The sequence below is a fragment of the Lutra lutra genome, chromosome 3, assembly GCF_902655055.1.
Source record: "Lutra lutra chromosome 3, mLutLut1.2, whole genome shotgun sequence".
Classification (NCBI taxonomy): Eukaryota; Metazoa; Chordata; class Mammalia; order Carnivora; family Mustelidae; genus Lutra; species Lutra lutra.
This window is the reverse complement of record NC_062280.1, coordinates 97,703,984-97,717,601: the sequence shown is the minus strand read 5'-3', so window position 1 is coordinate 97,717,601 and position 13,618 is coordinate 97,703,984. Positions and strand designations below refer to the sequence as shown.

The 13,618-nt window shown below is 41.0% G+C and overlaps 1 protein-coding gene across 3 annotated transcripts in view; it reads left to right on the top strand.

Moving 5' to 3' along the window:
• Nucleotides 1-13,618, top strand: part of MGAT5 (alpha-1,6-mannosylglycoprotein 6-beta-N-acetylglucosaminyltransferase) — a 351,528-nt gene that overhangs the window by 222,064 nt on the left and 115,846 nt on the right. For all 3 annotated transcript variants that reach the window (XM_047722524.1, XM_047722521.1, XM_047722522.1), the window contains 3 exons: nt 2,538-2,707; nt 5,924-6,058; nt 12,493-12,626. In XM_047722524.1, the coding sequence (XP_047578480.1) occupies nt 2,538-2,707; nt 5,924-6,058; nt 12,493-12,626 (439 nt within the window). The remainder of the gene's footprint in view (nt 1-2,537; nt 2,708-5,923; nt 6,059-12,492; nt 12,627-13,618) is intronic.

The window sequence follows — 13,618 nt, the reverse complement described above, 5'->3', positions numbered from 1 at the left end:
AGAGGAGTATGAGGTCAAAAATCCAGGGGGGCTGTAAGACGAAATACAGTATTTTTACAGAATCTATGCAATAATCTTTAGGGTATATTGTCAAGTCAATAAATAAGACATGGAGAACAGTGAACATTATTTTTAAAAGGAAGAGAGAATTTATACACACACACATACACACACACACATACACACACGTATACATAAAGATATGTGCATGTACACACAGATGATGTATATATAATATACATTTATGCATGCTCATATTTTTAAAAATAGGATAGACTGAAATTAAAAATAAAGGAGATGGTTGCATAACATTGTGGTGTACTTAATGCCACTGTACACTTAACAATGGTTAAAATATTAAATTTTATGCTAATCACAATAAAAAGAGTCAAATACGGGGAAAGAGGAAATAGTGTGGAGACAACGGGTGTAGAAACTAGACTTATGTAAATATATCTTTCTCTGTAGCTTTGATACTATAGTCACTTGACATAGTATAAAATAAAGTTGAATTGCAAAAAAATTATCTAAAAATTACAAAGAAAACAAGACATGAACTGACTACATATCCAGTTTTACAGTCAACACACAAAGAACTGTTCTTAGGGACTAGAACACAGACTTTTCAGCATTTCTGATGGTATATCACAAAGGACAAAAAAATGGCCAAATATCTTGAGAAGTTTTACTGAGTTTTACTAAGTTTACATGTAGTAGGTGGTGGTGTAGATATTCTCATTCTGAATCCCTTCTGCATATTGGAATAAAGCAAAGTACTTATGTTAGTATCCTCGAGAAGTGGGATTTTCCGTCTGGGAGAGAGAAAATAACATATGTAAGATGGATAATGTTATGCAAAGTTACTGTAATCCTGAGTTTGAATGGGAAGTACCAGTGTGAATTTATGATTTGTTTTATCCTGGAGGAGAAATAAATTTCCAGCTATGTCCACTGAAAAGGGCTACAGACAGTGATTAACTAGAGTCCCCTTAAGCACCAGACCTTGATCTTTAGATGCCATTTCCACTCAATGGTATAAGAGGTTCTTGGAAAAATGGTTGGTTAAGGTCTTAGAAGTTGTACATGTTGAGCTGCAAACATATGTCATAGTGGAGAGCAAAGGCACTCTCAAAGACTACTAGAATCCTGTCAGAAGAACTTAGAAGCCAACTTGAACAGCCTTGCATTGGCAAGATGGGACAATTTGATAATCCATAAGGATAACTTCTATCTGTGACTGTGTAAAAGCCTCATTGACGGTCATTGGAGTAGGCTAATGAACAAATTTGTTATTTGGAAAACTGATAAATAAAGGGCAAGAGTCAAATATTTGCCAGGCTTTTTCTCTATAAACCGTACTTCAGCAAAGCCAAATAATTGATGGGGGCGGGGGTAGTTTCTCTTTGTAGAAGCATTCCAGCTAATAAAAGCAGAAGGAATAATAAAATATCACCATTTTGTAACTCCTGACGGATCTGAAGGCCTCTATTTAGTGATCATCAGTAGCTCCTAACATCACCAGAGATCCTAGACATTGTTCCCACTAGGGAAAGGAAGCATACAGTACCACCTATGAAGTAGCATTGCCAAAAACATCAAATATGAACTGAATCATGCCTGTGGATCTAATTACTAGTTTACTATAAATACAAGGGGTAGAAGAATCTGTTACACAATCAGCAAAACCCGAAGTGTGAGAGACTCTACTGGAAATACAACCTTGGACAAATGTCTTTTTGTGTCTTGGACAAATAAAACTCTCCCCAACCCCAAAGGATGGGGCTAAAGAAGCCTAAGAAATAAATGAGACACTTAGACTTAACGCACTTTATTTGACTTCTGCCTGGAACAACTATGCTTGTAGGAGGCGTAAACACTAACTGGATAGTGAATGATATTAAGGAATGAATAACTGTTTTAGGGGCGAAAGTGATGTTATGCTTGTGTTTTTTAACTGAAGGTCTGTTTCTTTTAGAGATACAAACTGAAGTATTTGCAGATGGAAGGATATGATCTCTAGGATTTGCTTCAACATCAGCTAGGGGGGTTGGGAGAAAATGAGGGGTGTACATTAAGATTTGTCCTGAGTTAATAATTGTGAAATTTATGTGATAAGTGCCTTGGAATCAACTGTGCTACCATGTCTGATTTTGGATATGTTTGAAATTTTTTGCATTAAAACCTTAAAAATATTCTAGCTGTGGGGAAGAAACACCCAATATTGTTAAATGATATTTTATTGCCTTCGCTTACTTGCCTTTAAATCTGATTTCCCAAATGTATCCTGCTTTCTAAAAAGAGACTGTCCATCTGTCATGTTCAGATCCATAATGGGGTGCGGTAGTGAATCTTTTTCCTTCCATTTCTTTGTACCTTCTGGAAAAATCTAGGCCAGGTTGAGGTTACATGAGAACATAAACATCACTTTAGATTTGGTTGATTGCTTTTGGTGTGTTACTGTGGAGTTTGTACTTGATTCAGTGGGAATCAATAAATGCCTCTCCTTTGTTTTTTGTTTGTTTGTTTGTTTTTTTCAGGTCCTCGTTCACCTGGGACTCCTGACTAAGGAATCTGGATTTAAGATAGCAGAGACAGCTTTCAGTGGTGGCCCTCTCGGTGAATTAGTTCAGTGGAGTGATTTAATTACATCTCTGTACTTACTGGGCCATGACATTAGGATTTCAGCTTCACTGGCTGAGCTCAAGGAGTAAGGAGATTACTTTTCAATTTTAAAATCAGAATACAAAAAAGAAATTGTAAACTCTTAAAGCCCTCTATTAGTGTGTAATTTCTTGTGGAGGAAAATGAAAGTGATAATTCACTAAACAGGAGATAAGAAGATTATTTTCAGGAGCTAAATACATACACTGTGAAAAGGATAATATGTTTTCATTGTAGCTGCAGGCTCCAGAGGCTTCATAAATGAATGCCAGAAATTTCAAACTCAGGAGCTTATTCTTTGCTATTACAGGTGCTTCCAACATGTGCAGCACAAAACATTATTGACTTTCCTAATTCCCTGTCTCCTGCTGAAATTCATACCCTACCCTACTTAACTGCAAGCCTCCCAAATCTTAAAACAGGGCAAGTTCCTGTTTATAATTTAATTTGGATAGAATGAGTTTCTTGAAAGCCCTGATCCAATCCTCTTTTGGTAAAGCCAACTTTCCAGCTGTTAACTCTACCTGGCTTTTCTGTTTCCCTGAAATCTGCTTCCGGTCCTAGCCCTCTCATAATCTCCTATAGATTGACACAGCTGGCTAGGCAGGAATGCTCTGTGCCCCTTCACTCCTTTTGGATAACTGCCCATAGAGACTTTGTTCCCAGCAGCCAAGTGTTCATGTTGCCATATGCCAAACGTTCCAGAAGAAATACCTCGAGTGAACATTCTAGAGATAGAAGGGTGTTTAAAACAAAATATGTCCCCTCCAACCCATCCCCCGCTCCAACTTTCCTGTCCAAGACATTGATGCCCAGAGAGGTCACTTGTGTTAGGGGCCAAGGTCCACATAGCTGATAAGTGGCAGTGTTGAGATGAAAGCAGTAGTATCAATTGTCATTTTTTAAACAGTTTCTATATGCTAAAACTGTGATCAGGGCATTAGTTACAACAAGAATGTCAGCAGTTAGGATAACCACAGCATAGATGGAGGCTATGAACACCTAACATTTGGTGAGCACCTACTGTTCGTCGGACACTGCACATTTTACGTACTGTTTACACAAACTCGGAAGTAAGTGCTGTTGCTTCCTGCATTTTTACGATGAGGAAACTGAGTTGCTTAAGAATATGTAGAAAACGTGCGAGAGTTCTGTGTCAGACCTCAAAGCCTGTGTTCTTGACCACTGTACCAGATTGCTCTTTTTGGATCCAGATAAATCCGAGGTCTTCTGAACCCCTAAACACTGCCCATGTCCCTTCAGCATGCTGCCCCCTGCTTGCTTTAAAACACACTGTGTACATAGCCTGTGAAGTCGAGGCATCCACACATTTAGCAGTCATTCTCTCAGTGCTTTCTGGGCACCAGTTCTTGGTACAGGATAGACAGAGATGACCAGCATGCGTTCAAGGAAATGCCAATCTTCTGGTAATTACAGCTAATACATTGCGTAATAATTACACTAATTGCAATGTGATTAGTAGTAATTGAAGCATGACTGCTAGAATGTAAGCCAAGGGAGTACAGAAATAGTGATTGTTGCTCACTGTGGTGTGTGTGGCACCTAGAATAGTGCCTAGCACCCAGTGGGTGCTTGTGACTTGGGACTGAGCAAACCAGTGAAGGGTTGAATTCAGGAACGAGTGAGTGGGTGAATAAGTGGAAAACTGTGGGAACTCTAGGGATGGTCAGAAAAGGCATATTAAGGGACTACCAGGCAGAGACTTAACTTGTTCGTCAAGATGTCTATGGAGTGCTTTGAGTACTGGTAAGAGAGCCAGATATGTTTTATTTAAGAAGACAGTTATGGAAGCCACAGAGGGCAGAACATGCCTGCACATTACCATCATGGGGGATCTTTGTGGCCTCCCAGTGCCCAGATCATATGCCAGACTAATTAAATCACAGCCTTCGAGAATAGGACACAGGACACACTAAGTATCTCAATGCCTCTGGATAATTCCAGTGTGCAGACCAGTGTGGGAACCACCAAAAATAGGGTCGACCAAGGGTTCACACACCTGGCACTGCGGGCTCGATGCAGTCTTCTGTGTATTTTTGTTACGAAACTCCCACAGGCACATAGCCACACCCATTATGGATGAATTGCTGTGACTGCCTTTGTTCTCCAAGGGCAGAGTTGTGTAGTTGAGGCAGAGGACATGTGGCCTGCAAAGGTGAAAGTATTTACTATCTGGCCCTGTGTAGAAATACTTTCAAATTCTTGGGAAGGAATTGGTTGTACAGAACCTGGTATTTTCTGAGGGTCAAGCGATCTGAGGAGCAGGGTACCTAAAGGAGTGGCAGCACGGAGTTACGGAACAGAGTCCTGCTTCTAGGACTCGTCCTTCAAAGGGGGATAGCCAGAATTTGGTGAAAGATGGTTATGGAGTGCAGGCAAGGATAAGAGGCGTCAGTGAGTACCGATTTCTGGGTGAGCGGCAGTGTGGTTCGGCGAGCAGTTTTTACTCCCACACGTGAAGTTGGCATACGATCACATATGTCGGCTCTCTCTGGGTGCAGGGGTGGGGTTGTACGGATGGGTGAGGAGATGGGTGGATGGAAGGAAGAGTAGTACCGGTTATATAATAGAGTCTAGTCAGAAGGAAAAATTTGACATAGAAAAAATTAGGAAACCACAGAAGACAGTATAGAACTCTGTATTGTAGCGGCTAGAAATTGAAGACCTTTAGGAGGTCAGTAGGGTAATGAGAGCAGTTTCTGTGAGGGGAAGCAGTAGCCACTAAGTATCTGCGACACCTGAGGCACTTTTCTTTTTAAAATCTCATTTAAGCACCTGAAGAATCTCTGACAGGTTGCTTTTTTACTATCTTTTCTGTCGCAAATCCTGTTTTGTGGGAAGATTGCTTTTTTTGTTGTTGTTCTTAGGAGGAAAGACCAGAGAGGTTAGTGACTTGTCTAAGATCTCACAGCAGCTAGTGGAGGTAGATAGATTCAGACCCAGGTCTTCCTAGGTTTCAAAGTGTGTGTGTGTGTGTGTGTGTGTGTGTGTGTGTGTGTGTACGCACGCGCACGCATCATGTGTGAGCCACCATTTACTTGTGCCAGACTCCGAAGCAGGACTCTGGATAGGCCTTGATGGGTGGGCAGAATCTGGATAGGCAGCAGATTGGGACAGACCATGCCCTCCTCCCCGACAACATTCTTGGGATGTTTGCCTATTAATGTTGCTAAGTGTCGTATCTTGAAATAAATTATTATTTTTCTTTCCTTTCTTCCCTCTCTCCGGTCCCTCTTTCTAGGATAATGAAGAAGGTTGTAGGAAACCGGTCTGGCTGCCCAACTGTAGGAGACAGGATCGTTGAGCTCATTTATATTGATATCGTAGGACTTGCTCAATTCAAGAAAACTCTTGGGCCATCCTGGGTTCACTACCAGTAAGTCCTACTTGCTGTCCTAAGTTAATTGGGTGTTTGGTCTTTTGGGTTTTTTTGTTTTTTTTCTTTTTTCTTTTCCTTAAATGACAGAGCATGGTTACAGGCAGAAATGCTTATCAAATATTAGCTTTTTGGACTGTGTGGAGTAGGTTCCTCGTTCCTAATTGAAATTCAGATTCTCCCCCAGTTTTTTTTACTTTCAAAGGCCATTCATTATTTTCATTGATTTCTTTTAGGAATAGAAAATAAGTGACCAGCCACCTCTTTACCTTCCTTAATACTTCTCATTCCTCTCTGTGTCCCTACACCAGTCTCATTTGTTTAAGTAACAATTTGGACAAAATGTGGAAAATGTCATTTCTCATGTTGCTCAGGTTTGAGATGATGACTCATTTCTCTTCCCCTTTCCCTCATGAGTTGTCATTTTTGGAAGAGAAAGCTGTGAATACCTTGTTTGAATGCTGGGGTCTTGCACTTTTTAAGACAAGACGCATGCTGAGAATGACCCAGGTGCATGCCTTTATCATGTTGGAGAAGAACTTGTTTCCCTCAGAGTGGGTTTGGGACCGTGATTTAGTGTTTGAAATGATTTTACATGGTACACAAGCATGGCATTAAATAACAGTGAATTATATAATGAGTTTATTAACCTTTCAGTTTACCTCCAATCTTTCTAAAAAGGCTTAGTCTGATGCTGTGACATCTTCTAACACTTACCTCCAACACATCTTGTAACACTTACATGCATTTTTAACAAGATGAGGGTAGCTGTCAGTTTTGGCCTTCAGACAAAGTATCCAGCTTGAATTTAATAATAATTTTTAAAGAAGAGAAATATGTTATTTTTGGTTATCTTCCCCTTCCTAGAGTTGGCACTGGCTTTCATTTATGGCCTCTAAAAGTTTCCAGTCAATGTAAGTAAACATATTTTATCTAATGGTGGCAGTGGTACATAAATTTGGGTAAAAATCCTGAAGTTAGTACCAACCTGACGACCTCATGGTAAATGTTGACCTACAGTTTGAACCAAGTTCCTAAAAAGAACACTTGGAAAATCTTTCAATTAGCATGACTTAGAAATCTTTCCATGTGTTTCTTTTCTCTTGCTGTTGGGTAAACAGATGTTTTGATGTGTTCTTCTACCTTGACCCCATAATTGAATTCTTAACGACTTGAACTAGGTCCATTTTAGATTAGTTTATAGTTTAATATTATTTATAAACTTTAATCTCCAAGCTGATGTCAGATTGCAAGTCCTTTAGTAGAAATTCAAAGGAAATAAGTCAAAATATTAAGAACATTCTCCAAAACATAGTAGGGAAAACATCATTGTAGAATTTTCTGGCAGATTTCTTGCCAGTGACAATATTTCTTTTCTCACTGGCTGGTGCCATACTCAGGGACTGAGGGAAGGGATTGATTGAGAAGAGACTGTGCACTTTTCAATTCCTTTCGGATATCGTTTCATCAAAAAGCAAAATAAAGGGGCACCTGAGTGGCTTAGTTCTTAAGCGTCTGCCTTCAGCTCAGGTCATGATCCCAGGATCCTGGGATGGAGCCTGCTTCTCCCTCTCCCACTCCCCCTGTTTCTGTTCCCTCTCTCTCTGTGTCTCTCTTTGTCAAATAAATAAGTAAAATCTTTAAAAAAAATAAAAATAAAAAAGCAAAATCTTGGTTTGGGCCAGGATTGCACTCTACCTTCTGCATCACATTATTCCTTTTTTTGTTGTTTGTTTTTTCCTTGAAATCTTCATACATCACAAGCCATCACATTTGTTCTCAGTTATGTGGAAATAGCCATTTTTCTTTTTGGTTAATAAGCCATGTAAGTAAACATTTTTTTTTTTCCTTTTTAGCTACAGCATTAAAGAAGGAAAGAAAGGCAGAGCTATTGTTCTCTGGCATTTAGCGAATGTCAGGCACCTGGTACAAAAGGACAGAGCCATCACGGGCATCCCTAGACTCACATATCCTCCCCATTAAGAAGGGCTGTTGGGATGGAAAAATGTCCTCAGTGGTAGTGTTCCAGTCAATTAAAAAGGATGATTTCATTATTAAAATGGTCACCACTGGTTAGTATTTAATTCTTGTTGGATGAAAAGGCACCATCTCAAAGGAATTTTATGCCTCTTGCCTTTCTTTCATAAATCAAACACATTAGTGATACTACCTGGCAGAGGTCTATCAGGACTCTAGGCCTGCAGTCTTTGTGGTGTGATGAAGCTAAGATTTCATCCAAAGACTAAGCAGATCCTCTAGAAAGTTCTTAGCCATTTCTTTCCCTTTTGAAGATGAGACAATCTCAGAACTCTCTGAATTCATTTTGGTTGATGGTACATGGTAGGAACTCCATTATATGTAAATGGAATTTACATCTGGTCTTCCTTTTAGGAGCAAAACCTTGAGTCCTGTTGATCTTGGAAACATATTTGTAAATTCTTTCCAATTTATGTAGGGACCCAAAAAAATTCAGTTAAACATCTGTTCCATGCCTACATGCAGCTAGTATACCATTCAGGACTATAAAACTCATACCCATTTTGCTTTCTGTGAAGTCTTTGCTGAGTATTGAGGACACACAAGGAAGTGAGGTGCACATAGCATGAGATATACCATGTTTTACATCCAACTCCAAAGTGGAAAGTAGGTCCTGGCAAGGAAGTCGTCCATCTTACAGTAGTGTGGTTCAGAGCAAAAAGAATGTTCCAGGAGTCATTTGGCATGGCCATAGTGATTCCTGTGAGAAGAAGGCCAGTTGCCTTGGGCAGCAAGGCAGATATCTTCTTAAGTCATTGATCTGTCCCTGATGCTTCAGACACACAAAGACTTTAGAGGAACTGCATAAATATTAACAACACAAATCCAGTTCCAAACACACAGCTGTAGAATGTGATTGAAGGAAGAAAGCTATTATGTTAAACCTCTTCTGCCATAAGCAGAGATCCGTCCCCTGCCTCTGGTTTATAAAACAAACCCAGGCCCACTAAAAAATAGACCAATCCCAAACCAAAGCTTAAGTAGGAGGATGTAGAATTCCAAGTTTCTCGGACATTCGATCTTTCATGCTCTAGCTTTCCTCTGGGAAGAAGTCCAGCATCACGTAGCACAGTATCAAAGTCTGGGCATGCAGGCATTAGGCTCCCACCAGGCATCTTGACTCATCAGGGATTATCTTAATTATCTAATCTTTTTTTTTAAAGATTTTATTTATTTATTTGACAGACAGAGATTACAAGTAGGCAGAGAGGCAGGCAGAGAGAGAGGAGGAAGCAGGCTCCCTGCTGAGCAAAGAGCCCGATGTGGGGCTCGATCCCAGGACCCTGGAATCATGACCTGAGCTGAAGGCAGAGGCTTTAACCCACTGAGCCACCCAGGCGCCCCTATCTTAATTATCTAAATTTAAGATAATACCAATAAAACTCCAAAGTTAAAAATAAAATCACACACCAAAGCTAGAGAGGCGTATACTTTGTCAGAGTAGATTGCAAATGAGGAGAAGTAGCCAAAGCCTTCAAGACAAAGGTTTCATAGGATAAGGGTGGCCTGTTCATCCCTGCAGTGCCTGCACAGAGCCTATAATCTTTGAGGCTCAGCCCCACCTCTCCCTCCTCCTGGTCTGCAATCCCTACATTCTCTGAATGCCGCCATCTTTCTCAGAAGAATATACACTGACTCCAACCAGTGGCTTTTGTATTTTGTATTTTAAAATACAAGTAAAAGAGTTAATTATAACATAGGAGGTTTTTATATAAGTTTTTAATGCAAACTTTGACACTGAAAAATATCTAAGTTGGGGAATGACAATGTTTTGTTAAGAGAAAAGGAATGCCCCAAACTACTCAGAGACCAGGGGAAAAACACATGGGTCAGTTCCTTGGCTCCCCAGCTTTCTTTTTCCTGGACGATGGGCTCCCATTTCCTTCCACCTGTTGGTTTTCAGGCTGATGATGCAATCTTGGTGCTAATTGTGAAAACTGTCAGTGTGACGATAGCATGTTCCTTGCCCGCCACACGGGATTCCAAAATAAGGAAACGCTTTCTGTGGTCGGCTTGCGTTTGCTCCCATCCTCTTTATTTTCCTCCCTTCCTTGTCTAGACAAAGGGTGGCAATCTCAGATGAGAAAAACCTCACACTAAAATGGCAATTTGCTATTGATTTTTCTGGAAAATCCAATCTGGTGTTTGCATTTTGTTTTTCTGAATCACACATTGATGTAAAAAAAGTTGTTAAAAAAAAAACTTGAGAGAACCCTTTCATCATAGTGGGAAAAGGAAGGAAGAAACTAGATCTGATGTTTACAACTCACTTGCCATTATCTGATTGTAAGATGTAGGCTTTAATAATTATTCGCTTTTAGGCTCATTGGCCCAGTAAGAGGCATTCAGAAGCATTGCTGAGGTATAACCACAGAAAACAGAGCTATTTTTATTGGCCAGGCATAAGCTAAATTTACATCACTGGTTTGAGAATCAGTGATGAATTGAAAGAATGAGTTAATTAATGGAAGAGGTTTCAGCATTGATTCTTGCGATTGGTCGTTTCTTTTCAACTCTGAAGCAGTGATCGACAGGCTCTCTCTGTAAAGAGCCATGTAGTAAATATTTTAGGCTTCTCTGGCCATATGGTGTCCGCGGCAACTGCTGAAGTTCTCTGTTACTGAGTGGAAGCAGCCATAGACCTCAGTAAACAATTAGGCGTGGCTGTGTTGAAATAAAACCTCATTTCTGAACCCCCAAATTTGAATTTCATCTAATTTTCATGTCACAAAATATCCCTTTAAAAAAAAATTGAACATAAAGATCATTCTTAGTTCACAAGCCTTGCAGAAATGGGAGGTAGACCAGATTTGGCTGACCCAGTTTGAAGACTTTGTTGGAAGAGCCAAATGAAACATCTTCAGTTTTACTCCTGGCTCTGGGAGAAAGCAGTAATGTCCCAGTGCTGTCAAATATATAAAAATCAACACTGCCTTGTCAGTGGGATTCTAAACTCTACCTAAAATTCAATACTCTTATTAATTGACAAAAATGGTAAGTGACTATGGAAAGAGCTAAGGCAGGCCATATGCCTTACAGAGAGTAAGACCACCATCTTCATCCGTTTGGGCTGTATAAGAAAATGCCACAGTCTGGGTGGCTTAGAAACATTTATTGCTCATGATTCTGAAGACTGAAGGGCAAGGTCAGAGAGCCAGTGTGGTCGAGTGAGGCTCTCCTTCTTCCAGATCTCAGACTTTGTCCTCACCTGTTGGAAGGGGCGAGGGAGTTCTGTGGGGTCTCTCTCTCTCTCTTGTTTATTTATTTTAGAAAGAGATCAGGAGCTGGAGGGGTACTGGGAGAGGGAGAGTGAGAATCCCAGGCAGACTCCCTGCTGAGTGTGGAGCCTCACGTGGGGCTCGATCTCACGTCCCTGAGATCATGTCCTGAGCCAAAATCAAGAGTTGGACACTTAACTGACTGTGCCATCCAGGCAGCCCTGTGGGGTCACCTTTTATAAGACTACTAAACCCATTCATGAGCTAATCACCTTTATGACCTTATATCACCCCCAGAGCCCCATTTCCTAGTACCATCACCTTTGGGGGTTAGGATTTCAACCTAAGAATTTGGGAGGAGAATACAAATTCTTAGACCATGGCCACTTCTTTTTTTTTTTTTTTTTTTAGATTTTTATTTATTTATTTGACAGAGAGAAATCACAAGTAGGCAGAGAGGCAGGCAGAGAGAGAAGGAAGCAGGCTCCCCGCTGAGCAGAAAGCCCGACGCGGGGCTCGAACCCAGGACCTGGGATCATGACCTGAGCCGAAGGCAGCGGCTTAACCCACTGAGCCACCCAGGCGCCCCGACCATGGCCACTTCTAAGAACCTTAATTCTTTGTTTATTCAGCAACTCTTCATTAGGTACCATCGTACGCTCTGCCCTAGCTCAGGGCATAGCGGTGAACGTGGCAGTCTGCGATGCCAGCTCTCATGGGACTTTATATTTTGCTGTTATTTGAGAGATCTTCTGTGACTTGTCAGCTAATCTGTAGCAAAATGTTTCTGTGTGTGATGGCTCAGAAGTCACACATAAGATGTTTGGTATATATATATTCCACAGTCTCTCACTTCCCACCTACTCGTGTTTCTGATGAAAACTATTTGTCCATTTTTGGTAGTCCCTGCAGGAGGGGTTAGAGCTTTTTGCCTTTTTTTTTTTTAAAAGGTTTTATTTATTTAGTAGAGACAGAGCCTGAGTGGGGCCGGGGTGGTGGTCTGCAGAGGGAGAGGGAGAAGCAGGCTCCTGCTCAGGGGCTGGATCCCAGGACTCCAGGATCATGCCCCCAGCCAAGGACAGATGCTTAACTGAATGAGCCACCCAGGTACCCCGAACTTTTACCTTTGAGCTTCGGGGTCAAAGTTGCAGTTTTATCCATGTTGCTTTTTCCTTTCAGGTGCATGCTCCGAGTCCTGGATTCATTTGGTACCGAGCCAGAGTTTAACCACGCTAACTATGCCCAGTCCAAAGGCCACAAGACACCCTGGGGCAAATGGAATCTAAATCCGCAGCAGTTTTATACCATGTTCCGTGAGTATTTATGCTTCATCTCTGCTTTCCAGAATGCCACCGAAGATAAACGGGGAAAGAAACTATTTTGGGTTATGATTCTCAGGCCTTTTAGCTGTAGAAACGTGTGCTGTGGAACCTTTCCCTGAGGAATAACGGATTTTGTTTTTGTTTAATTGGCATTGAAAGGCCACGTGAGCACTTTGTGAAAAGCCTTAGAAATGTTCTCAAGGAAAAAAAACATTCCAGATGAAGTATCACTAAAATGCATTTGGGCAAGGACTCTGGGTGGATTCTGGCTTGGCAGGCACTAAACATGTTTCATTCTGCATAGATGCTGCATGGGGTCCACCTGATGACTGATGAGGAGTGAGGCCTTTCATGTAGATAGATTTAAAAAAAAAAAAACCTTAATTATTTAAGCATCAACTCTTACAAAGAAAAAAGTCAGTTTTTTTTTTTTTTTAATCTACGTTAGACTCTGTTCCATATTTAATCAGCTTCTCAATTGCTGGCACCAGAATGAAATCTCACTTGCTCTGGCTCAGAAGGTGTCATTGATGCCAACAGCAGTGACAGTTTCAGGACGTGTTGTAGCGAACACCTCCAAAATGATGAACTGACTGGCCGCAGCGGTAGGTGCTTCACATTTTTCTGTTTCCGTCATGTTCCCTTTCCTACATTGACCATTTCTTACCGCTGCTCTCAGTGTAGCACCTCGAGCCTCATTTCATTGATGATTAGCTGAGGCCTGTGAAGGAAGCTTCCAAATTGGGTAGTGATCATGCCCAAAATAAACTTCGAGTTGAAGTCTACATGTCTCGGTGGGTAAGGTGAAGTCCTTCTCTGGAAGTGTCACACAAGTTGAACATGACTTCCTTTGGATGCTCAGAGTGGAGAATTCCCGTTCCAAAGCTGTCAGAGTAATTGTAATCCAGAGATTTTCATCCTAGAATCAGTATCTGAGATGTGAGTCTGTTTCCTTTGTTAAGACCCAAGGGATCCGTGGCCTA